Below are 26,369 nucleotides of genomic sequence, written 5' to 3' on the forward strand. Positions count from 1 at the left end.
GACCCCGTCTCCACCGAATGCCGAAGTGGACAGGTTAGAATCAGTTTTAAGAATTTTTAACATTTGAACATTTTACCCAAACCACTTGTTTTCAAAGTTAAAATTGCCCCTAACATATTTAATAAATCCTATGTAATTCATTCAGTTCATGCAACAAGAAGAAAAGTTCAAATTGCCTGTGGAGGGCCTTAAATAAAGGCATTTATGATTAGATTATAAAATTAAGAATGAAGAATCATTTATCACAAGGTTGGGTGTATCTAACAATGAACTAATACATACACAGTCTGTCTCCACAGATTAAAAGGGCTAAAATAGAAAATAAGCACTTCTACTCTGTTTAAAAAGCCTACCTGCTCTCTGGTAGATCACGCTGTTTGATCACAAAACTTTCATCAACTACAATCTCATGGGCTAGAGCCATATTACAGACTCCTTTTTCCGCCTCAATCAGCTCTTCTACAGAAACCAAGTTGGGAGGTACTGCTAGAAGCACAGGAAATACCACAGTATTACCATATTTACTCCATTTTGCTCACAACACATGATCATGCAGAATGTTTCCACTAAGCTGCATTCCACACACACAACTCGTAGCTTCTGCTTCCAGAAGCGGCGGCTGCTGCTGCACATGTACCTTGGAGATCCACACAGCAGCAGGAATGGTTAGATGAAATTAGAAGGAACATGAATGTTGACCTTTTCTTTTTACACACCATTGAGATCACTTTCAGTAGTGAAAGCAACTCAAGAGGCATCAGGTCTAGCTCCTGATGCAGCTCTGGTTGAAACATAGATTCAGGTTAGTAAATTCAGGATACAAGTGTGTCAAACATTTAGCACCAACCTCATGTCTTTTAAACATCTATTTAAATGTTTTGTAAAAATATAATTTTAATATCATACACATTCTACTTCCAAAATTGTTCTATTCAAATCATTCTTGTATTCCATTTATAATGGGACTTCACATAATTAGAAAGAACTGCATTATGTGGCACCTTTCAAACCACAGTCATAGAGATGTACAGCATGGAAACAGACCCTTTGGCCCAACTCATCCATGCTGATCAGATTTCCTAAACTGAACTAATCCCATTTGCCTGCATTTAGCCCATATCCCTCTAAACCTTTCATATCAGTGTACCTGTCCAAATGTCTTTTAAAATGTTGTAATTGTACCTGTCTCGACCACTTACTCTGGTAGCCTGTTCCATATACACACCCACCCTCTGTGTGGAAAAAGTTGCCCCTCAGGTCCCTTTTAAATTTTTTTCCTCTCATCTTAAACCTATGTGCTCTAGTTACATGACAGTAAATGAAGTACGCTTGAAGTGCAGTCACCATTGTAATTAGGCAACATGGCACCCAAACGGTGATCAGTAAGCTCCAAAAAAATAGCAATGCGATAATAATCACATAATCTGTTCTTTCGTATAAAATAAAGAACTGCAGATATTGGAAATCTAATACTTAGACATAAAGTGCTGGAGAAACTCACCACATCTGGCAGTATCTGTAGAAAGAAAAGGGAAGGGTCACTGGACTCAAAACATTGACTCTGCAAGATCTGTTGAGATACTCCAGTACTTTGTGTTTTTTTTCCAATGTTGATTGAGGGACAAATATTGGCCTAATCATCAGGGAAAACTCATCTGCTCTTTTCAAAACAGTGTCCTGCTTCCACCCGAGACAATAGTCCATTACCTATTAACATTGCATCTGAAAGTCATAGTACTCCCTTAGACTAGTATTACTACTTTGTCTGCTCAGAACCAAAACTGCGATACCATAAACAACTGGCCTCGTGAAATGTTGACATAAATGTCAACTTTTCTCCCCTGGGCGCCTCTAAATTTATATAAAACACTCATCTCCAAGTTATTGTAGACAACAACTTCCAGATATGCTCATAACCTGCATGAGCACAGCAGTTCAGACTAACAAGAGTAAAACTGAAACTACAGATTTTCATTCAGGTTAGGTAAGTGGCAAGTACAATGCTTGCTCCTATAAGGCACCCTGTAGCTCCACTGTAGATTTTGAATACTGAAGTTTCTAAGCAGGATGGGATGGAATACTTTGTATGAGATAACCTCTGTGCTATTATCTTTTTTAATTTGCAAACTATATTCGACTTGATCCCACCGAAATACATGAATACAAACTTACATGGAAGAGTATTTCCACTGTCAGAAATTTCAGTACTCTGTCTCAGTCGACTTTGTAGATTCTGGGCTTCAGAACCATCCTGTCTATTATGACAAGTGCTTTCAGAGTCTTCTTCCACATTGTGTGTGTGTGGTTTATCTGGCTCCAGGGGCATGCTTGATATGCTTTGCGTGTCCTCTGTATTGAGTTCTGTCCGAGAACCTAAAAAAGACCATGCAATAACCATTGGAGTCCTAAAAAATTGAACTTTCCTCTCAGGGACAAGAGTTTTGTTTAGATACCTTCAAAATATCCAATTAAAAAGAGCAGTCCCTTCACTTATTGAATTAATGAATTACAATAACAGCAACTGGTTAACCTGCATCATAAAATCTAATTTTCATGAGATGACATTGGACAAAATATCCAAAATGTTTACGAAATCCTGTCAATGGGATGTGTACTGTGTACATTACCAGATTGATAATAGCATTTAAAGGATTAAATTGAGAGGATAAGTTGCATTCCTTCATGTTTGAACTGCAGAGGATGATTTAACGACAAAAGGATTCAGTTAGGTAGATAAAGAGAAAATATTACCTCTGATGGCAGAATTCAGAACAAAATGTCACCTGAAAATTATAAATAGGATATTTAAGAATGAAAGAATACACCAAGTGCTTAAAAATCCAGAACTCTCCCTGAAAAATCTGTGAAGGTTTGGTAAATTGACATTTTCAAACAGACCGTCACAGGTTATTTCTGACTACAAAAGAATTTGGAACAAAGGCATGTAAACAGAACTGAAATACAGATCCACCATGATCTGAATGAATGACAGAACAAACTATTGAGATGTTAAGGGGTTAATTTGCTCTGGACCTTCAAGAAAATTGGAAGTCCCAGAGTAGGGTTGTATGTTTCTCTGTCTTGCAGGTAGAATGTAAAAAATTTACATTGCCATCTCCTACTATTCAAAGTAAATTAACATTGTCACTTGCTACTATTCAGAGTAAACTTACATTATCATCTCCTATTCAGGAGATAAGAACATTGAAGAACAATAAGAACATTGCAGTTAAAATTCTGACTACACCCTGCAGTAAAATAAAGATTGACACCAGATCTTGTCATTGAGGAATAACTTACATCACATTATTTCCAGAAATAATCAAATACTACATTGTGACTTGAGTGGCAAGTGACTATAGGGGAGTGGCTGGGGGTTGTCTTGTGGGCATTACTGATGGTGATGTAAAATTCTATATTAAAGGGAGGACTGTTCCTTTGGTTCAGAGAGATCTCAAGAAAAAGAACCTAACACTATAATACAAAATTCTGCACAAGACTACTTCTTGGGAATTACTATACTATATTTTCAAATAGAGTACAAGGTTTAATGGGGCGGGGGTTGGGGTGAGATAAAGAGAAACCCACAGTCTTGAATCACGCTAGTGTGACAAACTTTTTCTAGGAAGTTGTACATAAAGGAAAATTTCTAATTCCTTTCAAAGGTCTGTTTGAATGTTGCTATTAAGAATTTGTTTGAACTGTAAAGGAATGCGTTATGATTTTCTTGAATAATAAGAATTACTGGGTCTGTGTGACTGGCATTTCTTGATCTGAGGCAGACTAACAAAAAGTTAAGATACAAAAAGGCCGTGTGGCTGGCAGACACAAAATAGGCGGACAAGAAAAGAGATTGGAGAGGGAAAGCAAACCAGGCTCAGATGCAAAAGACAATGATGAACATAGAGAATTCTTGCAGGATGAAGCAACTCATGTTCAGGAAGAGGTCAGTTTTTCTGTTTGGCAGAAAAGGAGACCGCTTGAATGAACTGTGCAAGCTGACTATGACAGTTTAAAACCTGGCAGATTGTGTGAATAGCTCAGAGGAACTAAAAGGCTAGGTGCTTCCCAAACGTAGCCACACTTTTGTGAGCTAGGATGTTATTGGTTCATCAGCCAGAAATGTAAGATTATTAGGTTACTGACAGGAAGGCTAATTGTTAAAATCTAACTATTATTAGTAGTTATCTTTATCAAAACATTGACTTAATTAGACACCCTTCTTTACAGAATAATAAAATAGGAAAATTTGGAAGTAGGGCACACTACTGGAAAAATGCCAAAGTAGAAGGAAATGGAGAGCTTGAACCTACTTTTAAAATTACTTATTTTCAACAAAAGGAAAGGCCAACATGAAAAACTGTGTGCATGTCTCTACCAAACAAGGAACCACGGCATATAAAAGCATTGTTACACAAAGGTCATACTTACCTAAAAGAAGTTTAGTAACAGTCATGTATACTATTCCTGATTAGCTAAGGAAAGTGTCCTCACAACATAGATTAAAATGACTAGGGTGAGGGAGGGGTTAATTGAATATCTGGCAGTATAAAAGAGAGTTTCACTTCGTTTTAAACGGTGCATTTAACTTCAAGTTTTCTTTATCAGTATGAGATAGTCAATACGGAAACCACCTTTTTAGCTTCAAGTTTTGAGCAAAAACAATGATTGACGGGTTTAGTTATTTATTTTGCCGAACATTAAATTCCTTCTCAAGTACATAGAAGGTATCAACTTTCAAACTTGGTGCTGTAATGCAGACAATATATTAAATTATTGACTGTATATATGCAAACAATGTATTGTTTTTAAACATACTTAGGATACAACACTAAATTTCCTCTCAAATTTATATCCTGCTATAGACACAGGAGCTTAACCTTTTGCTAACCTTCACAAAAAAGATCCTTCTGGAACAAAATATTAGTTGTTAGTAGATCAAGTCATTAGTGTCTATACCTGGGGACAAGAACCTCATCTTAGAACTGACAACGCTGTGAAGTTCTGTGAATACTTTCAAACATGGATTGGGGACAAGCTGTGGTGGTCCACTGCTGGCATTTTCCCTGTTGCAGTTTCAACGAACATTTGATGGTCATCCCCAATGCCGCACATTGTTGATCAATCACCCACCTCTACAAGAAATGTTAATCCTTTCTGCTTATAAATATTCTGTGGTTTAGCTAGGTGCTCTACACTGCAGTAAATAGATGTTAGAGATAAATTAGAAAGGGAAAAAACCAACACTAATCTGCCTTCCTAATTATCATCATAGAGTCATAGAGCTGTAAAAGTTGTGCGAAGAGCTGTAAAGCATGGAAATAGATGCTTCAGTCCAAGTCATCCAGATATCCTAAATTAATCTAGTCCCATTTGCCAGCAGCATTTGGCCCATATCCCTCTGAACCCTTCCTATTCATATACCCATTCAGATGCCTTTTAAATGCTGTAATTGTACCAGCTTCCACCACAGAAGCACTTTCTGCAAATTCCACATTAATCGTTAGATGTGCCTTGGATCAGTTCAGAGGAAGTTCCCTAGACTGATACCTGGAATGAGTGAGTTATATCTTATGAGGAAAGGCTGGAAAGACTGGACTTGTTTCTGCTGGAGTTCAGAACAGTGAAGGGTGACTTAATTTAAGTCCAGAAGTAGGGGGCAACACTCCTATTCTAAAAAATGTATTTATTTTGACTCTTTTCAAAAAGTTTTGTCTGTTAACCAATTCTCATTCTGCAATTTTATATATTACAAACAATTTCATCAGCCCTAGCCCTGTGTAACACCTATTGTGCGGCCAAATATGGAGGAGCCGGTATTGGACTGGGGTGGACAAAGTGAAAAATCACACAACAGGCTATAGCCCAACAGATTTATTTGGAAGCACTAGCTTTCGGAGCGCTGCTCCTTCCTCAGGAGGTGTTGCCCCCTACTTCTGGAGTTAAATCAAATCACCATTCACTGATCTGAACAACCATCTTAGGAAGGAGTGGCGCTCCGAAAGCTAATGCTTCCAAATAAACCTGTTGGACTATAATCTGGTGTTGTGTGATTTTTAACTTTGTCCAAATATACTACATTCTCAGTTTCTCCCTTGAGCTTTAAAAATTCTAATAGATTTATCAAAACCATCAGAAATCTATTGACCCGTCCAATCGTATTAAGATTTTCAAGTTACTGTCCTTGAAGTAGATTTTGGTATATTGTTCCCTGATTGATTCTACCGAAGAAAGAACAAAGAAGATTTACAGCCCAGGAACAGGCCCTTCGGGCCTCCAAGGCTGAGCCAATCCAAAAATCCACTGTCTAAACCTACATAGAGGATGGTAGGTGCCTGGAACGTGTTGCCAGTAAGAGGTAGTAGAGGCAGACATGGTAGATTCATTTAAGGTCTGTCTGGTCAGATGCATGAGTAGGTGGGGAGCAGAGGGACACAGATGCTTAGGAATTGGGCGATAGGTTTAGACAGTGGATCTTTGAGTGACCAAGTTGATAGATGAAGGAAGGGCTGCAGAAGTCATATACATGGACTTTAGTAAGGCGTTTGATAAGGTTCCCCATAGTAAACTAATGGAGAAAGTGAAGTCACGTGGTGTGCAGGGTGTTCTAGCTGAGTAGATAAAGAACTGGTTAAGCAACAGGAAAGCAGGGAGTAGTAGCTGAAGGGAGTTTCTCGAAATGGAGAAAGGTGATCAGTGGTGGGGCCACTGTTGTTTGTGATATACATAAATGATCTGGAAGAGGACATTGTTGGTCTGATCAATAAGTTTGCAGATGACACGAAGATTGGTGGAATAGCAATAAGCGTAGGGGACTTTGGAAACCTCCCATATATCAAATGTGGACTTTTCTTCAAATAGCTGTATCCAACCTGAGAAACAGAGTTTCAATGCAAAGGATGAAACTAACAAGTTAAGTTAAGGATGGCATCAAGTTGAAAGAAAGAACTTGATTTTGTGCAAATTAATGGTAGAAGTTGACAAAATTTTTAAAATCTGCAAAGGGCGAAAAATGAAATGTTAAAGGGATAAAATAACTTATGACGATAAATTAGGAAAAAAATACTTTAAAAAAGGAGCTTCTACAAATATATTTTAAAAAGTGGTAAAATAAACCAGTCCTTTAAAAGGATAACACTGATTAATGCTGGGAAAATAGCAGATAACAAATATTTTGGATGTCTTCATGAATAGAAGACACTAAAAGCATCCAATTATCATGAAAAACCAGGAAGAAATGGCAAACAATTATTACTACTAGAAACAGTAAAGGCAAACTTACGTGACTAAAGGCTAGCAAGTCCCCTGGACCTGAGTGCCTTATCGTGGGGTCTTCAAAGAAGTGGCTGCAGAAATAGTGGATGCATTTGTTCTTCTAAATTTTTCTACATTTTAGAAAAATGCCAGCAGATTAGAAAACTGCAAACAGTCCAATCCAAACAGCAGGAAAAATAGGCCAGCTGGCCTAATATCTATCAGATCAACAAAAAGCTAAATTCCATTATTAATAATTCTCAACAAATATCACTTGCTTATGTATTTCTTTAAATGTTTTCTACTCCTCATCTATCATCACTTAAATGTTCCTATTTAACTTCCTGATCTGCCTCAGACAACTCATCCCACAGATTAACATAGTGTATACCATGTGCTGGGCATGGCTCTGCTTGGCACGATACTGCAGCAGTTTCCTGCTGCTTTCTTGCGATTCGGACTGAACAGGAGATTCCACTATTTTTACCCCAAGACAATAGCAAATAGGAGGTACAAAAACTGAAAGAACTGTGGATGCTGTAAATCAGAAACAAAAACAGAAATTGCTGGAAAAGCTCAACAGGTCTACCAGTATCTGTGGAGGGAAATCAGAGTTAACATTTCAGGTAGAGTGTATGTGTTTTGGGTCGATGCGGATACTTCTAAGTAAGCCAATGTTGATTGCCCATCGCTATTCGCCTTAACAAGGTATTGAAGAGCTTCCTGCTTGAACTGCTGCAGTTCAGATTGTTTAGGTGCACATACAGTGCTGCTTGACAGAGGGTTCCAAACCTTTGACCCAATAATGAAGATGAAACAGTGATATACATTTCCAACACTGGATGATATGCGACTTAAGTTATATTTGATGCTTGGAGCAACACTGGATGATCCATCCAGTATCATTTTTATTGAATTCTCCCTTAGTGGTTTGATATAACTGTGTGGCTTGATAAATACATTTCAGTTAATAGTTATGCGCCAATCTTGTGGGTCTAGAGTCAGATATCTAGGCCAGACCGGGTAAATACAGCAGATTTCCTTCCTGAAAAGAACATTAGTAAACCAAATGGAGTTTTATGACAATCAGAAAGTTATACTGTCACCATTACTAAACACAATAGCTTTTTATTCCAGATTTATTGAACCAAATTCCCCAAAAGCAGTAGTGGGATTCAAACTCAGTCTCCAGCTATTAGCCAAGGCCCTGGTTACTAGTGCAGTATATAACCATTTTATTCTGTTCCACACAAAAACATGAATTATGATGCACAATATATAGCTGTAACCTCATATATTAAACAGTTGTCTTAAATACTATATATGATCCTTATACACAACTTTACAGGTATAGTGTCTCAAATCTGGCAATCCAAACACCAGAGTTGCCCAAAAACCAGGCATTTTCTAAAATTGGTATGCTAATTTAGTTGCTACTAAACAAGTAAAATAACCAATCAAGAAAAGTCATCTAGTTTCTGCATTGATGCAATAGCCAGCCAGATTAATTAATGGTTTTGCGGGTCTTTTCTTCCATTAAAAGCAACCTTAGATCCCATTTAATCGAGTTTGGCCCATTTAATGAATCTCCGACTAATTCAAGTGAGATTCCAATTTAGCACAAAATCAGTCCCAAAAGTTGTCAGTTTTGAGACATTGTACCTGGATGCTTTTGAGCTTTTTTGAATGTTGTTGAAGCTGCAGTTGTAAACAGGTTCCATTCTTGAATCCATTTGTAAGTTGCTTTGTACAGAAGTTGGAACACAATGCAGAATAATATAAAATAGCTGTTTGTAAGTACAGGAAATGTTCGTATGTCAGATCTTTAAAATTTTACCCTGTACAGGGTCCCGTTTGTAATGCAAGCATGCCTAATTCAGACAACTGTCAATTGGGGGTCCCCTGTCTTTTTTCGCATAGAATCATCGAATTATCTGATGCAAGAGGCCTTTCAACCTAACATGTTTGTGTCTTTTCTTTGGTAAAGTTATCCAATTAGCTCTCAGCTCTTCTTCATAGTGTTGTCATTTCTTTTCTTCAAGTAATTATCTATTTCCTTTTTGCTTGAACTGCCCTCTCATAATGTCAGAAGTAGGGATGTTTGCTGATGATTTCACAATATTCTGCACCCTTAGTGACTCCTAAGATAATGAAGCAGTCTAGGTCCACATTCAGCGAGACCTGGACAAAATTCAGACTTGGGCAGAAAAGTGATAACAGTATTCAAGCCATAAAAGCACCACACAGGAAAAGACCTCCTTCAGCAAGACAAAAATATAACCATCACCACTTGACATTAAATGGCAGTAAGATCACTCAATTCCGCCACTATCAACATTCTGGGGTTTACCATTGACCATAAACCAACGCTGATCAGCCACAGAAATACTGTGGAATTCTGCAGTGTGTAACTCACCTTCTGATTCCCAGATGCATGCTCATCACCTACAATTCACAAGTCAGGAGTCTGATGGGATATTCTCCACTTGCCTGAATGAATGCAGCTATAACAACATTCAAGAAGCTCAACAGCATCCAGGACAAAACAGACTGCTTGACTGTTACCAGGTTCAAAACCTTCAATATTTACTCCCTCTATTACTAATCCACTATGGCAGCAGTGTTTATCAGCTCTGAGATGAAATGTAGCAACTCATCAATGCTTCTTTGACAGCACCTTCAAACTTGGAACCCTTACCACCACAGATCAAAGGCAGTAGATGCATAGGAACACCTTGACATACAAGTTCCTCTCCCTAAGGCGCACATCATCCTAATTTAGAACTACATCATTGTTGGTGTAACCACACCATTTGGACTACAGCAGTTAAAGAAGGTTATAGAAAGTGATTGTTGATATATGCTGACCTGACAAGCAATGCCCATATCCTATGAATGTATTTTTAAATTATTATATAATAATTACAATATTTATTTTAAAATTCTATGCTATATTTCACTATATTTATCTTTCTGATGTTTGTTACTATCTTCGTCGTTTACTAGTTTTTGTGTTTCATGTATCTACAAAGTTTGAAACTAGGGTCTATACCCCTCAATAAATTCAGGGTCATAGTTATACATCCAAATGAGCAATTATCATAATCTGACCATATCAACTGTGCACGTCCTTCCTATCTGAAAAATAATTGTTCACCAATGCTATCTGTTTTAAATCCTTGGCCAATGTCAAATCAATATTGTCATTGTCTTAAGTTTTGACAATAAATATTTTATTGTAGTGTGTAAAATATATTTTGCAAGTCCATATGCATACATCCTTTAATTGTTTATCAGGCATCTCCAATAATTCATTAGTAAGTACAATCAAATTAGTCAATTATGAATAGTATTTAATAAATTCATGCTGACTTTCATTTATTATTCCTTGGTTTTCAAATGCTCATTTCTTTTATAGCAGATTATTGTCTCAAAAAATTTCTGCGTCACTGATATTTGGCAACAAGACCTTCAGTTCACAGGTTTGTCCCTCTCCTCTATCTTGAACAGGAGTGTTTAAGTACCTCCACTCTACCTTTTTTTTATTCTCTTCTATTGCTCTTTATTCTGTGTATCATTATTATTTCCTCCCTTATTGCTATAATGGCAGAGTGTAATTCCCTCATAAAAACAAATGCAAAATATTCATTTAGTAACTCAGATATAGCCTCTGCCTCCACGAGAAGATATCATTTTTGGTTCCTAATTGTCCTCACTCTTCCCTTAATAATGAAAAACAGAAACTGTTGGAAAAATTCAACAAGTCTGGCAGAATCTATGGAGAGAAAAACAGACTTGATGCTTTGAGTCAAATGACTCTTCTTCCTTTAACTGCCCCTTTACAATTTTCGTGTTTATAAAAAAAATTCATTCTCATTTGTCACTCATCTATTCTCAAATGTGATCTTTTATATAAGATATATAGCGTAGAGAGACATGCCAAGTTTCAAAGGAAAAACAATTACATTGATATAATAAAACTGCAGATGCAGATGTTAAATACAAGTTAACATTTCCAGTTAATGTACATATAGGTGATCACTCTTTACCTGGATAGAAGAAACTTTGTGTTTTCTTCTTGCTATGAGCGTAAGAAATAGGCACAGGAATAAACAATTTCACACTATGAATCTGCTTCACTATTCAACAAGATATACAGGGACTAGCCATTTGGATACAGAGGCCTCAAAGGTAGAAGACAGAAGGTGATGATGGAAGGTTGTTTTTCAGACTGGAGGCCTGTGACCAGTGGAGTGCCATAAGGATCGGTGCTGGGTCCTCTACTTTTTGTCATTTACATAAATGATTTGGATGCGAGCATAAGAGGTACAGTTAGTAAGATTGCAGATGATACCAAAATTGGAGGTGTAGCGGACAGCAAAGAAGGTTAATTCACATTACAACAGGCCAGTGAGCGGCACAGTGGTTAGCACTGCTGCCTCACAGCGCCAGAGACCCGGGTTCAATTCCCACCTCAGGCGACTGACTGTGTGGAGTTTGCACATTCTCCCCATGTCTGCATGGGTTTCCTCCGGGAGTTCTGGTTTCCTCCCACAGTCCAAAAATATGGTTAGGTGAATTTGCCATGCTAAATTGCCCGTAGTGTTAGGTGAAGGGGTAAACGTAAGGGAATGGGTCTGGGTGGGTGGCGCTTCAGCGGGTTGGTGTGGACTTGTTGGGCCGAAAGGCCTGTTTCCTCACTGTAAGTAATCTATTCTAATCTAATCTTGACCAGATGGGCCAATGGGCTGTGAAGTGGCAGATGGAATTTAATTCAGATAAATGTGAGGTGCTGCATTTTGGGAAAGCAAATCTTAACAGGATTTATACACTTAAGGGTAAGGCCCTGGGAGTGTTGCTGAACAAAGAGACCTTGGAGTGCAGGTTCATAGCTCCTTGAAAGTGGAGTCGCAGGTAGATAGTATAATGAAGAAGGCATTTGGTATGCTTTCTTTTATTGGTCAGAGTATTGAGTACAGGAGTTGGCAGGTCATGTTGTGGCTGGACAAGGCATTGGTTAAGCCACTGTTGGAATATTGTGTGCAACTCTGATCTCCTTCCTATTGGAAAGATGCTGTGAAACTTGAAAGGGTTCAAAAAAAAAGTTACAAGGATTATGCCAGGGTTGAAGGATTTGAGCTAATAGGGAGAGGCTGAACAGGCTAGGGCTGTTTTCCCTGGAGCGTCGGAGGTTGAGGGGTGACCTTATAGAGTTTTACAAAATCATGAGCGGCATGGATAGGGTAAATAGGCAAAGTTTTTTCCCTGGGGTCGGGGAGTCCAGAACTAGAGGGCATAGGTTTAGGGTGAGAGGGGAAAGATATAAAAGGGACCCAAGGGCAACTTTTTCACACAGAGGGTGGCACATGTATGGAATGAGCTGCCAGAGGAAGTGGTGGAGGCTGGTACAACTGCAACATTTAAGAGGCATTTGGATGGGTATATGAATAGGAAGGGTTTGGAGGGATATGGGCCGAGTGCTGCCAGATGGGAATAGATTGAGTTGGGATATCTGGTTGGCATGGACGAGTTGGACCGAAGGTCTGTTTCCATGCTGTACATCTCTATGACTCTAAGATCATAGTTAGTCTTCTACCCTCTCTCATGACAACACCATATCTCTTAATTCCCTTAGGACCCAAAAATTAATCAATTGCTGTCTTGAATATACTCAATGACTGCATACCCACAGCTCTGGAAGGTAGGGAATTAGAAATAACCATATAAATAAAACAAAAAAACTGCAGATGCTGGAGATCTAATGCAAAAACAAAAAGTGCTGGAGAAATTCAGCAGGTCTGGCAGCATCACCAGAGAGAAAAACAGAGTTAACATTTCGAGACCAGTGACCTTTTGTCAGAAATGAAAGCAGCTGAAAAATGGTAGTGAATGATAGGGATGAGGGGAAAGATGATGAACAGATGGAGTCAGTGCCCAGAGAGAGAGAGAGAGAGATTTTAAAAAAGGGAAGCAAAGGGTTTGCTGATAATGGTAAATGCTGAATAGATAATAATGGGAACTGTCACTAACTGAAAATGGACTGGCTTTTTTGGGTGTAACCAATACAGGAAAGGACCTAGGGGTGTGAGAGTGGACAATGAATATGGAGGGAGGTGTTCACGTTCTGAAACCATTAACTTCAATATTCAATCCTAAGGGCAGTTAGGCTCATAGGCAGATGATGAGGTGTTATTCCTCCAGCTAGCACTGAGCTTTGCTGGAGCACTAATCAGGCCTGAGACAGAAATGTTAGCATGGACACATAGTGGTGTGTTGAATGGCAGGCAACTGGAAGCTCGCTTTATGGATACAGCATAGGTACTCCGCAAAGTGGTCACCCAGCGCACATTTCATCTCCTCAAATTAAGGGAGACCACAGTATAAGCAGCAAATATGGTAGTTTAGATTGAATAAAGTATAGGTAAATCGTTACTTCATCTAGGTAGTGTGCCTGGGCATGGAATAGTGAGGAGGGAAGGAGGTAAAGTGTTGCACCTTCTGCAATTACAAAGACATTGAGACCTTTCCATCTAAGCAAAAGCTTGGAGGATAACTGCATCCTGGTACACACATCATGACAAGTCTCAACCAGAGTCAACTTGCCTAGTTTTAACTTAAACAAACACAGGATGATCATTCCCTGGTACACACTTCATAGCAACACCTCAACCATTAGGAGCCTACCTGCTCAAGAATCAGCACCTTTCCTTATACAGTTTAAATTACTGCTCACTTTATATAACAAAAATTTCTCTGTGCTATTCTGGACTGGACTGGGAGTATAACCCACAACACTGAATATATTTTGCACATGGAGAAGCATAAGATGACAGATGTTAAAAAGAAGTGTTGCTATTCCACTGCTAAGGCTGGATGGACTCCTCCCCTCCCTCGTTTGATTAATGTCAGTTGACAGTGGGATCTATTCATGGCAGGTTACACAATGTGCACTCATGAGCCCACTAAGAGTATCCACAGGAAGGTGGTGTTTAATTTCTGTTTTATAAATCAATGGGCCCTGAATTAGGGCGTTAGCCAATGCTTGGCAGGCTCCATGTTTCACTTTTCATGTGGCTTACTGCTGCTTATTCATGGTAGCTGTTTACAAAGTCAAGCACATGGGCAGCTGCCAATTGATACGATAAACCTTGTTGTCCCGGGTTTACGTCTTAGTGGCATTACTTGCATGAGGTGCAGATGGCCATGAAGCCCAAGACCTTTTTTGTTATAAAATCTGACATTTGCGTTGGGGCATGAGCCTGAAGCTTTGGCACAGATGCATCTGATTTTTTGTTAAGGGATCTTCTTGTGTTTGAAGTTATTGCTGGTTTTTACCATCTGAAAAGATGCATAAGTTTTGCATTAAGTAAAATAAAAATAAACAATCTATATCTTCCATTGTACAACTAGTTTGTATTTGTTTAGTACATATTACAGATCAGGAGTATGACTGAAAAAAGATATATTTTGATACAAAGTATGTAAGTCAGTCCACAGACTAGTAGATCATATCAAACAACATATACCTTTGACTGTTCGCAATAATAAAGGTACTCACTCACGCAGCTTGTGCTTGCAAAATAAAAATTCACAACACAGTGTTCAATTTTAGATGTGATCACATACTTGGACAACATTTGCTACATAATCCCGAGTGTGCAACAAATTGTGCTGACAACTAACTTGGGATTTCAGTCAGGTTTGTACTGTGACACACTTACATGTACAGGAAGCTACATATATTAATATACAAAGCCCTGTCCCTCGGAGACAAAAAAAACATGTGCACACATTGTGCCTGTGTCATTCCAAGAAAATGTTGTTGATTCTTTCTCAGGGCAATGCATTAATCCATCAGAGTCACCTTACCTTTGTTTCAAATTTGAACAAAGCTTGGCAGTTAATTGTCAGTTATCATTAACTGGCATATCCTCCGTGCAATGTCTCCAAAAACCAAAGTCCATCTGCCAACCAATCAGCACTTTTCTCTCATGTGATATAAATTCTGTTTTCCCTTTTGACATTTCTTACAAATTGTTCTGATGAATGCTGGAATAAAAGCTTCAACAGAATGTATTCTTGCAGTAATACTCAACTAATTTTGTATACAGAAAGTAGTCAGTATTTTTTGCAGGGATCCTTTTCAAATAGTTTCTTCTATTAAGTACTTTTATGTTTCTTTATTGCTCTTTTCTGTAAATATTTTAAACTGGTAACATCATGATCACCATTCCCTATATACAGCACTTGCCTCATTCTATTCCAAGAACTTGATCCAGCACTGCATTCCTCTTCGAGGTGAAAAAGTACTGATCAAGAATGGTCCCTTCAACAAAAGCAAAATACTGCAGATAACGGAAATCTGAAATAAAAAAGAAATAAAATGTTGGAAATACTGAGTAAGTCAGGCAGTTGGAGAGAAACTTAGTTAACATTTCAGGTCAATGATCTTTCAATGAAAAATGTTACAGAACAAAAGACAGGTCTAGAAGAGATGTAAATAACTACAGCAAGATCATTACAGCACCTGTTGTTTGAAAACTTGAGAACAGTAGATGAACTGATATTGTTGAACTCAATGTTGAATCTGGAAAACTATAAAGTGCGTAATCAAAAGATTAGATGTTGCTCTTTGGGTTTCCATTCAATTTCATTCAAATGGTGTTGGAAGGCAAGGTCATGAAGGACAGAGTGGATAGAGACAGACAATTAAGATGGTAAGTGACCAGAAACGAAGGGTCATGCAAACTGAACAAAGGTCTTCAGCAAAATAGTTGCCCAATTTGCATTGGTCACCCCAGTTGAAAAGGCGACCATATCACGAGAAGCAAAAGGAACGATCCCCCCCATCAGAATGTTGAAGTGTGTCTTGTTGAGGTGGAAATGGTAGAATATGATCAAATGTATTTTTGTTTATCCTTGGAATTCCCTACCCCAGTATAATAAAGGTTTTTCCTCATTTTTCTGTTTGTTCCTTCACAAATTCCTTGATTTTATGTTGTTTGGTTTTTGACCCTTTTCCAATGAGAACAATTTCCCCTTGTTGACTCTATCTAGACCAGTGCTGCCCAATGTTTTCCCACCATGACCCCATTTCAAGGTTTTAAAAATTATCATGAGCCCTCTTTACGAACAATGAGAGTAGAGGTAGATGGGGGCAGAAAGACCCATGACATTAGTGAAGGGAGAAACTGTGAGAGCGGGTGAAAGGGTGCAGCTACATTGCAGTCATTGCTGCCTCTGGGGCTTTCAACCTCATTTATGCTCCCAATCACATCCTTGGGAAACCCTGGACGAGACCCCTCATGATTTTGAGCTTTTCTATTAAATGGTCTCCTGTAAACATTCTCTAAGGAGACTTGTCCCAATTTCTCCACACTCTCCATGTAACTGAAGTCCCTCATCCACCTCCATCTTTCACAAATCCAGGATATTCCAAACTAAATTATTCCTAATGAAGTATTGCTGAAGCACAGTCAAGTAATGTAGGAAACTCAGCAAACAATTTGGACATAGCCTAGCAAAATTACGTTGATTAAGAATTAAATATTAATCATGCGATTGTCTCTGCCCACCCAAATAAAAAGAGGGGCCTTGTGTTAAATTCTCATCAGAAAGGCAGTGCATCCAATGTTCCAGCACTCCCTTAAGTACTGCTCTAGAATGTCAATCTGGATATTTGTGTTCATTGTTAAAGTGGGACTTGAACCAACAAGTGGGCATATTAACACCGTACAACTTACTGTAATACACCAGCAATTCTGTTCCTTTTCCTCCTTCCTACTTTTTGGTGGCCTGTAGTGCACACCCAGTAATGTATTGTTCCTTAGTTCTAACCAAATAAATTATCTTAGGCCTTTCAATTCCATGGACCCTCTTCAATATTTAACTGTATCTTTAACTAATAATGCCAAACATACCTTATTTCTTCCCTATCCTTCCTGACTGAATATCTTAGTGACAGAAATATTTGGTTTCAATTTCACCTTTTTTGAGCCAGGTCTTTCTATACTACAAGGAGAAAGTTAGGACTGCAGATGCTGGAGATCAGAGCTGAAAAATGTGTTGCTGAAAAAGCGCAGCACTTCAGGCAGCATCCAAGGAGCAGGAAAATCAATGTTTCAGGCATAAGCCCTTCTTCAGTACTGTACTACTGTCACATGGGTGCCATTATACACCCATGTGACAAATTCAGCCTGAAATCCTATTACCATACTATGCATGCCAAATTCATCTTACTCTGCCTTACATTTGTCACTGTTTACTCCCTCTGAAATATTATCTACTGTTGTGCTATTTGTCTCTCGGTACTTGAACGTCATTGCTAATACCCTCTCAATGCCCAACACTTTGTTGAACTCTCTCCCAAAACATTAGTTAACATTTGTCAAGGACCCTAGAGTCCAACAGAGTTGGGATTAAAAGGTCCACCTTGAACTGGTTCCAATGCCCTAAGAATCTGAACTTGCTTCCTTGAACCATTTCTCCAGGCACACATAAACCAATCTTATTCAACTGATTTTGCACTATCACGTGGCAGTGAATATAATCTGCACAAACAGCAAAATGATGACTAGACCCAATGCTCACTAACCTACAGGGCTCCTTGTTTTTAAATCTTCCTTCACTCGTTAACCTCCTCCAGCTTCACAAATGAGATATTTCCACTCTTCTAATTCTTGCCTCTTGCTTCCTGATTTTAACTGCTCCACTATTCATCATCATGCTTTTAGTTGCCTCAGCCCTTAATTCTAGAATATATGGCCTAAATCCTTTAATCCTACTTTCCTGCTTTCAGGGACTACCTGACGCCTAGCTTGTTGATTAACATTGCAACAATCTGACCAATTATCTGCTTAGGAAGTTGAAAAGTGTGGTGCTGGAAAAACATAGCCGGCCAGGCAGCATCCGAGGAGCAGGAGAATCGACGTTTCGGGCATAAGCCCTTCTTCAGGAATGAGGCTGGTGTACCAACCGGGCTGAGATAAAAGTTAGGGGGGAGGGGCGCTGGGAATACGGTAGGTGGAAGGAGGTGAGGTGAGGGTGATAGGCTGGAGAGGTGGTGGGGGCGGAGAGGTCGGGAAGAAGATTGCAGGTCAAAAGGGCAGTGCTGAATCCAGGGGTTGGGACTGAGATAAGATGGGGGGGATTGGGGGGAATGAGGAAGCTGGAGAAATCTACATTCATTCCGCGTGGTTGGAGGGTTCCTCGGCAGAAGATGAGGCACTCTTCCTCCAGGCGTCGTGTGGCCAGGGTCTGACAATGGAGGCGGCCAAGGACCTGCATGTCCTTGGCGGAGTGGGAGGGGGAGTTAAAGTGTTCAGCCACAGGGCGTTTGGGTTGGTTGGTGCGGGTGTCCCAGAGGTGTTCCCTGAAACGTTCCGCAAGTAGGCGGCCTGTCTCCCCAATGTAGAAGAGACCACATCAGGTGCAGCGGATATAGTAAATGATGTGTGTGGAGGTGCAGGTGAATTTGCGACGGATATGGAAGGATCCATTGGGGCCTTGCAGGGCGGTGAGTGGGGAGGTGTGGGCGCAAGTTTTGCATTTCTTGCAGTTGCAGGGGAAGGTGCCGGGAGTGGAGGTTGGGTTGGGACCTGACGAGGGAGTTGCGGAGGGAGTGGTCTCTCCGGAACGCTGATAGGGGTGGGGAGGGAAATATATCCCTGGTGGTGGGGTCTGTTTGGAGGTGGCGGAAATGATAGAGGATGAGATGATATATCCGGGAGGTTGGTGGGGTGGAAGGTGAGGACCAGTGGGGTTCTGTCCTGGTGGTGATTGGAGGGGCGGGGTTGCAGGGCGGAGGTGCGGGAAGTGGAGGAGATGCGGTGGAGAGCATCGTCGACCACGTCGGAGGGGAAATTGCGGTCTTTGAAAGCAGAACAACCATTTGGGTTGTTCGGTAGTGAAATTGGTCCTCATGGGAGCAGATGCGGCGGAGGCGAAGGAATTGGGATTATCTGATGGCGCTTTTACAGGGGGCAGGGTGGAAGGAGGTGTAATCTAGGTAGCTGTGGGAGTCGGTCAGTGTGTAGTTGTGCAGAAGTCGACGTTTCGGGTGTAGCCCTTCTTCAGAACTAGGGTTGGGTGTAGGGGGAGTTGCAGATAAAGGGGTAGGCATGGGCAGGGTGGTGAAGTGGGGATGGGTCATTCCAGCATCTGCAGCTTTTTTTTAAATCTTCAACCCTTATTTTCAATCTTATCTTATGTCTGTGCTGACTGAATGAATACTTCATTTGGTGCTCTGCCCCTGTCGGATGTCAAAACTGAGGCCCCATCTGCTGTCTCGTGCAGACATGAAAGATGCTGCCGCAATATCTCGAACTGCTGGTAAGTCGATATCTATATTCTGGATCAGTGGTGCTGGAAGAGCATAGCATTTCAGGCAGCATCCAACGAGCAGCGAAATCGACGTTTCGGGCAAAAGCCCTTCATCTATACCCCATTTCAATATCAGAAAATAAAATTATCAAATTGCTGTTTCAAAAAAAAATGTTAGCATGTGATGCCGACACAACCGAAAGTTGTTCCTATGTTTTTGCTGACGTTGGGTAAATCTCGGCCATTAATTACACAGCGCTGCTGATTTTATAGTTACACATTTCTGATGAGTCTGCGGACTCGGGGGCCCTGGTGATTATCTCTCAATCCGGGCTGATCCTCACCCGCTTCGAGGCCGCCTTTCCCGGCCGGCGGCGCCTAGACCACAGGCCGCGACCGTCGCTCCATCGCCCGCTCTCCTTCCCAACCCCCACAGTCGGCGCGCTCTAAAACCGCCCAAAACAAAGGTGACCGTTTCTCAACAATAACAATCAAAACCGTGGACCGACCGTTTGTTTACGGAACCGACGCAACCGGAAGCGACCGCATGGTCGGCACGGGTCCCGCGGTGCCTTATGGGAGCTGTAGTTTGTCGCTCGTCTTCTACTGGGCACGCGCATGGCGCCCAACCGTCACCTGTCAATCATCTCCAGCGACATGAGCAATAATGCTGTTTATTTTCTGTGCATGATTTTTTTTACTGAGTTTGTTCACTCATTATTGAATGATTTCAGAACACACAGCTTATCAAGTCCATGCTGGTTGTCTCCGAAAGGAGCTACTTAGCTATTTCCACTCCCTGGCCTTTCTCACAAGTCCAGACTTTTTTTTCACATTGCAGATGCTTAACCAATTCTATGTTGTCAGCCTCTATTGACTTTGCCTCCATCACACTCGGAGGCTATACGTTCTTGATTATGTTAATTTTATGATGGATCCTTGTGTTGAGAGACAGGAAAGTGTGTCCCACAATCAGCATCACAATGAAGCAGTTTGGGAAGAGTGTTGAAAAGTGACTTGGTGGGCAAGAGCAGCAGAACATTCCCTGGGATGCACATTGAAACAAACATTGACTGTCCGTGGAGAACTTGGTAAAGATTATCTTTGGTCTGCCTGAAACTAATGGTTTTCCAGTGCAAAGTGTTGCAGACTGGCCCATTCCAAAGTCAAAGAGCCGAGCAATGCTCTAAAGCTTGGACAGCTGTCTTCAAGGCACAGTGGGAAAAGGCTCCCATCCGAAGTCTTTCTACCATAGTATTATGAAGATCTGTTAAGTTTAAGGTCACTTTATAGCTTTACTTGGAATATAAATACATTTTGGTTATGTTTAGAAAATGCATTTGTTTGTATTGATGCTCTAATGAAAATCAACATTCTATGATAGTTTCTGAAAAGTCTGTTCTTAACTGTTTTGTATTGTATTTACTTAAAGTTAATTTATGAATAAAGCATATTTTTAAATAAAAAAGCATCTATTGGGTGAGTAAGGTAAAGTGAATATTTATACTACTCATTGCTTGTAAGGGTAACAGTGCAGAGTTCTTGAGAAGACAGACCCGAGAGTAATTAGTATTGTTTTATTTTCAGGACAATATAAGGGTTTAATTTATAAGGGTTAGTCATGGAAGGTGAGCTCATGATCATGGTGCGCTCCTGTTCTATGTATGAAATTGGGCACAGTTTCAGTGTCCAGTTCTAGACTGCGTGTAGTAAATGTTTCCAGTTACAGCTTCTGGAGGCCAAATTTTGGAGCTGGAGCTGGAGCAGCAGCTAAGGACACTGAGGAGTAAATTCAGCTCTAACTCCATTTACAAATTTGCTGATTACACCATTGTGGTGGGTAGGATCTCAAACAGCATGAGAGTGAGTACAGGAAGGAGATAGACAGCTTAGTGCCATTGTGTAAAGACAACAATATCTCCCTCACTGTTAGCAAAACAACGGAGCTGGTTACCAACTTCAGGAAGTAGAGGGGGAGGACATGCCCATGTCTTTGTCAATGGTGTTGAGGTTAAGATGGTTGAGAGCTTCAAGTCTTAGCAGTAAATATTACCAATGACCTATTCTGGTCTGTTCATGTCAATGCTAGAGTGAAGAAAGTATGCCAATGCTTCTACCTCCTCAGAAGGCTAAGGAAATTCAGCATGCCAACAATGACTCCTACCAATTTTTAATAGATGCACCATAAAAAACATCCTATCCAGATGCATTATAGCTTGGTATAGCAACTGCTATGCCCAAGACCATAAAAAATTAAAGCGCTGTGAACGCAGGCCAGTCCAACACGAAAACCAGGATTCCGGCCATTGACTCTGTCAACATTTCCCGGTGCCTCAGAAAAGCAGCCAAATCAAAGACCTCTTCCACCCTCTTTCATCGGGCAGAAGATACAAAAGCTTGAAAACATGGACTAGCAGATTTAAGAACAGCTTCTTCCCTGCTGTTATCAGACTTATGAATGGGCCTCTCTCTGCACCTTCTCTGTCACTGTAACACTATATTCTGCATTCTGTTCTATTTCACTGACGTACTTATGTAAAGTGTCATTTGTCTGGTTAGCAATACAATACTTTTCACTGTATCTCAGTACATGTGACAATAATAAATCAAATCAAAATCCAAAGGCTGAGCATGTTATGGATAGTAAGTACAGAGAGGTGATCGCTCCACAAGGGAAGATTCCACAGCAACAGAGAATGACCACCAAGCAGAGAATGCAGACTAGGTAGTCAGTGCAGGAATCCTCTGTGTACATTCCTCTGCAAAAATATACTGCTTTGGATACCTTTGGGAGTAATTGGTCTCAAAGGAAAATAGCAACAGCCAAATTTGTTACACCAGAGTTGGTTCTGCGATATAGCAGAGGAGAAATAAGAGTGGGAAGACTATAGTAATTCAGGATTCAATCATAAGATAGACATTTCTGCGGCTGCAAACAAGAGTCCTCAAGGATATCTTGGAGTGGTAGTAGCACATTCCAGAGTGAAAGGATGAACAGGCAGTATCAATGAAATACATTTAAGAAAAAGGGATAAGCTTCTAAAAACAGAATATAGGGAGTTAAGCAAATTTAAAAAAAGGACCTCAAGGTTTGCTGTCAGTACCATGTGCTAGTTAGAGCAGAAATAGAATATATCAGATGAATACATGACTGTACAGATGATGCAAGGAGGAGGGTTTCAGACTTCTGGAACATTGCTGGTTCTGGGGGAGTTGGGACAGTATAAGTTGGATGGGTTGCACCTGGGCAGGACCTGAACTGATGTCCTCAGGGATGTATTTGATGGGAAGGTTGGGGAGAGTTTAAAGCAAAATGGTAGGGAATGGGAACCCATATAAGGAAATAGAAGGGAGGGAACAAGGTAAAAATAAAAGGCAGAAATTAGAAAAATGAAAGGCAGAGTGTTCATGGACAAGAGTCAAACTGGGCCACAATGCAAAATAATGTGAACTGAACAAAGAATATTAAGATAAAGCATTAAGGTGTAGTCACTCAAATAGATATAAATGATAATGGTATATTTGGGATTAGTGTCATAGCAACAGGATGAGCAGGGATGGGAATGAAATTCAATTTATCAGAAGGACAGAAAGATGATAAAAGGTGGTGGTGTGGTAGCATTGCTGGTTAAAGAGGAAATTTGTGCAATAGTGAGGAAGGACATTAGCTCTGGTGAAGTGAAATTGGCATGGTTAGAGCTTAGAAAGACTAAATTCTTCTGAGAGTTCAACACCAAATGGTGAACCAACTCCCATTCCTGACATACTCTGTCACCATCCCTTCATCTTAGTGGGACTGTCTGTTCTTTCCAATCTGGCAGGTAGACACACCATTGATCTGCCATTCTCATATTTTGATCACTTAATCGGAACCATCAACATCTTCTTCCTCAGCACTCTACACCCCAATCCCAGTATAGATGCTGCCCCCTCCATACTTCACGTCGGTTCTGATGAAGAGTCATCTACACTCGAAATGTTAGCTTGGTTTCTCTCTCTCCATGGTTGCTGCCTGACCTGCTGTGATCTCCAGCATTTGTTGTTTTCACCTTAGACAGACTAAGATGATAAAACAAAAGTGGGGATTGTATATAGACACCCCCCTCCTCAACCAAATCATAACGGTAATTTGGGGAAAGCATTAAACAGGAAATTAGAGATGTGAGCAATAAAGATAAAGCTGTAACTATGGATGACTTTAATCTGCATATAGATTGGGCAAATCAAATCAGTTATAATGCCATAGAGGAAGAATGCCTAGACTCTCTATGGGATGGTTTTCTAGATTAATATATGGAGGAACTGGAGAAGAAGCCATATGAGAATAGGTATTGTGTACGTAAGAATAATTGGCAATCTAGCTGTGCGAGGCCCCTTGGGGAACAGTGACTTGGGAAAAGTGACATAGTATGAGAACGTTCTTCAATAAGACGGAGAGTGACATGGTTAATTCTGAGACTCGGGCCCTGAATCTAATTAAAGAAACTGCAATGGTATGAGGCATGAGCTGGCTACAATAGTTTGGGCATGTTACTTAAAGGGATGACAGTGGATAGGTAATGGCAAATACTTGAAGAACTTATGAAGGAACTACTTTAATTTTTCATTCCTCTCTAGCACAAAAATAAAACGGGAAAGGTGGCCTGACCCCCATGGCCAACAAAGGGAATTAGGGATAGTGTTAGATCCAATGAAGGACATATAAACTAGTTGAAAAACATTAGCAGATTTAAGAATCGGGAGCAATTTAGATTTCACCAAAGGAGATCAGAGATTGATTTAACAGGGAGAAAAAAAAATTAGATTAAGCTTGCGAACTTTGCAGGGCACATTCAAATTGATCGCAAAAGCAAAAGTGATGGCTCACTGATTAGCACTGCTATCTTACAGCGTCTGGGATCCAGGTTCAATTCCATCTTGGGTGACTGAGTGGAGTTTGCACATTCTCCCGGTGTCTGCGTGGCTTTCCTCTGGGTGCTCCAGTTTCCGCCCCCCCCCCACACTAAAGATGTGCAAGATAGATGGATTGACCATGCTAAATTAAAGGGTCCAGGAATGCACAGGTCATGGGAAATGCAGGATCACAGGCATATTGTGGTTAGGGATTAGGTTTAGGTCTGGATGGGATGCTCTTTGGAGGGTTGGTGTGAATTTGATGGGCCAAATGGCCTCTTTCCATACTGTAAGGATTCCATAATTCTAGTGAAGACAGTGTAAGCCCCCTATAGCCAGAAACACAGGCTAGTTACAAAAGGAGGGAAAAAGAGATGGCGGATTAATTAAATAGATATAGGGGTCCCCAGATTATGAATGTTCTGGACTCTGTTTCAAGTTGATTTGGATACAAGTTAGAACACAATGCAGGACAATGGGAAGCAGCTCTTATGTGCAGCAAAGTTTTGTATGACAGGTCTTTAAAATTATAAATGCTTGTGGAATCACATTGGCAAATATGAGCGGTCATATGTCAGTCTTCCACAAAGGAGGACACAAATAAAGGCTCAAAAATGCTGGGAAACAGTCTAGTAAAAGGGTTGAACTGAAGGAAATCAGTTTTAGTAGGGATATGGTATTGGGACAATTGATGTGATTAAACGCTGATAAATCCCCTTCTAATCTACACCCCAGAGTACTTTAAGGAAGTGACTCTAGAAATATGAATGCATTGGTGGTCATTTTTCAAGAGTCTATAGTCTCTGGAACTGTTCCTATGGATTGAAGGCTAATGTAACCCCACTATTGAAAAAAAACAGGAAATAAACTGGTTAGCTTGACCTAGGTAGTAGGGAAAAAGCTAAAGTACAACATAAAAGATTTAATAGCAGAGCACTTGGAAATAGTGACAGGATCAGATAGCACTGGCATGGGTTTTTTTATATAGAATCCCTACAGTATGGAAACAGGCCCTTCAGCCCAACAAGTCCACCCAGACCCATTCCCTTACCCATTACTCTACATTTCCCCTGACTAATGCACAGAATCTATACATCCTTGAACACTATGGGCAATTCAGCTTGGCCAATTCACCTAACCTGCACATCTTTGGATTTTCAAAAGGGAAATTATGCTTGACAAGTCTACTGCAATTTTGTAAGGGTATAACTAGCTAAGTTGATAAGCAAAGCCAGTGGATGTGGTTTATTTGAAATCTCAGATGGTGATAAAGTCTCAGGTAAAAGATTTGCATTAAAATTAAAGCACATGGGATCAGGGTACTACACTACATGAATAGAGAAATAAGTGTAGGAAAAATACTTAGTTATTCAGAATCACAGGCAGTGACTAGTGGTACTGTAGGACAAGTGCCAGGACCCCAGATATTCACAACATTTGATTTAAATGAAGGAACTAAATGTAATATTTCAGAGTTTGCAGATGACAAATCTGGTTGGGAGGGTAAATTGTGAAAAGGATTAAAGATGCTCAGTGTGATTTGGACAAGTTAACTAAGTGCACAAATACTAGGCAGATGAAGTATAAAGTATAATGTGGATAAATGTGAGGCTACCAACTTTAGCAGCAAAAACAGGAAGGCAGATTAACATCTGAATGGTGACAGGTTGGGCAGGGTCAGGTGCAAGAGACCTGGGTGTCCCTGCACACCATGACTGAAAGTAAGCATGAAGGCAGCAAATACAATGTTGGCCTTCATAGCAAGAGGATTCAAGTACAGGAGCAGGGATGTCTTGCTACACCTGTACAAGGCCTTGGTGAGACTGCATATGAAATATTATTGGAGTTTTGATCTCCTTATCAGGACGGATGTTCTTGCTATATAGGCAGTGCAAGAAGGT

The 26,369-nt window shown here is 40.2% G+C and overlaps 1 protein-coding gene across 5 annotated transcripts in view; it reads right to left on the minus strand.

Annotated features, from left to right (window-relative positions):
* Positions 1–20,075, minus strand: part of tcp11l1 (t-complex 11, testis-specific-like 1) — a 39,590-nt gene extending 19,515 nt beyond the window's left edge. Inside the window, exons 1-6 of one of the 5 annotated variants that reach the window (XM_087996340.1) lie at positions 19,920–20,075; positions 15,506–15,616; positions 7,283–7,385; positions 2,752–2,783; positions 2,173–2,373; positions 354–486 (exon numbers count right to left, since the gene is read on the minus strand). In XM_087996340.1, coding sequence (XP_087852466.1) covers positions 354–486; positions 2,173–2,326 — 287 coding nt within the window. In that variant the 5' untranslated portion in view covers positions 2,327–2,373; positions 2,752–2,783; positions 7,283–7,385; positions 15,506–15,616; positions 19,920–20,075. Of the gene's footprint in view, positions 1–353; positions 487–2,172; positions 2,374–2,751; positions 2,784–7,282; positions 7,386–15,505; positions 15,617–19,852 lie in introns of all 5 variants that reach the window. The other 4 variants (XM_043705534.2, XM_087996339.1, XM_087996341.1 and 1 more) reach the window with 4 other exon arrangements.
* Between the last annotated feature and the right edge of the window lie 6,294 nt (positions 20,076–26,369).

The sequence above is a fragment of the Chiloscyllium plagiosum genome, unplaced genomic scaffold, assembly GCF_037043375.1.
Source record: "Chiloscyllium plagiosum isolate Xiang-an unplaced genomic scaffold, Cpla_swu_hap1 HiC_scaffold_18, whole genome shotgun sequence".
Classification (NCBI taxonomy): domain Eukaryota; kingdom Metazoa; phylum Chordata; class Chondrichthyes; order Orectolobiformes; family Hemiscylliidae; genus Chiloscyllium; species Chiloscyllium plagiosum.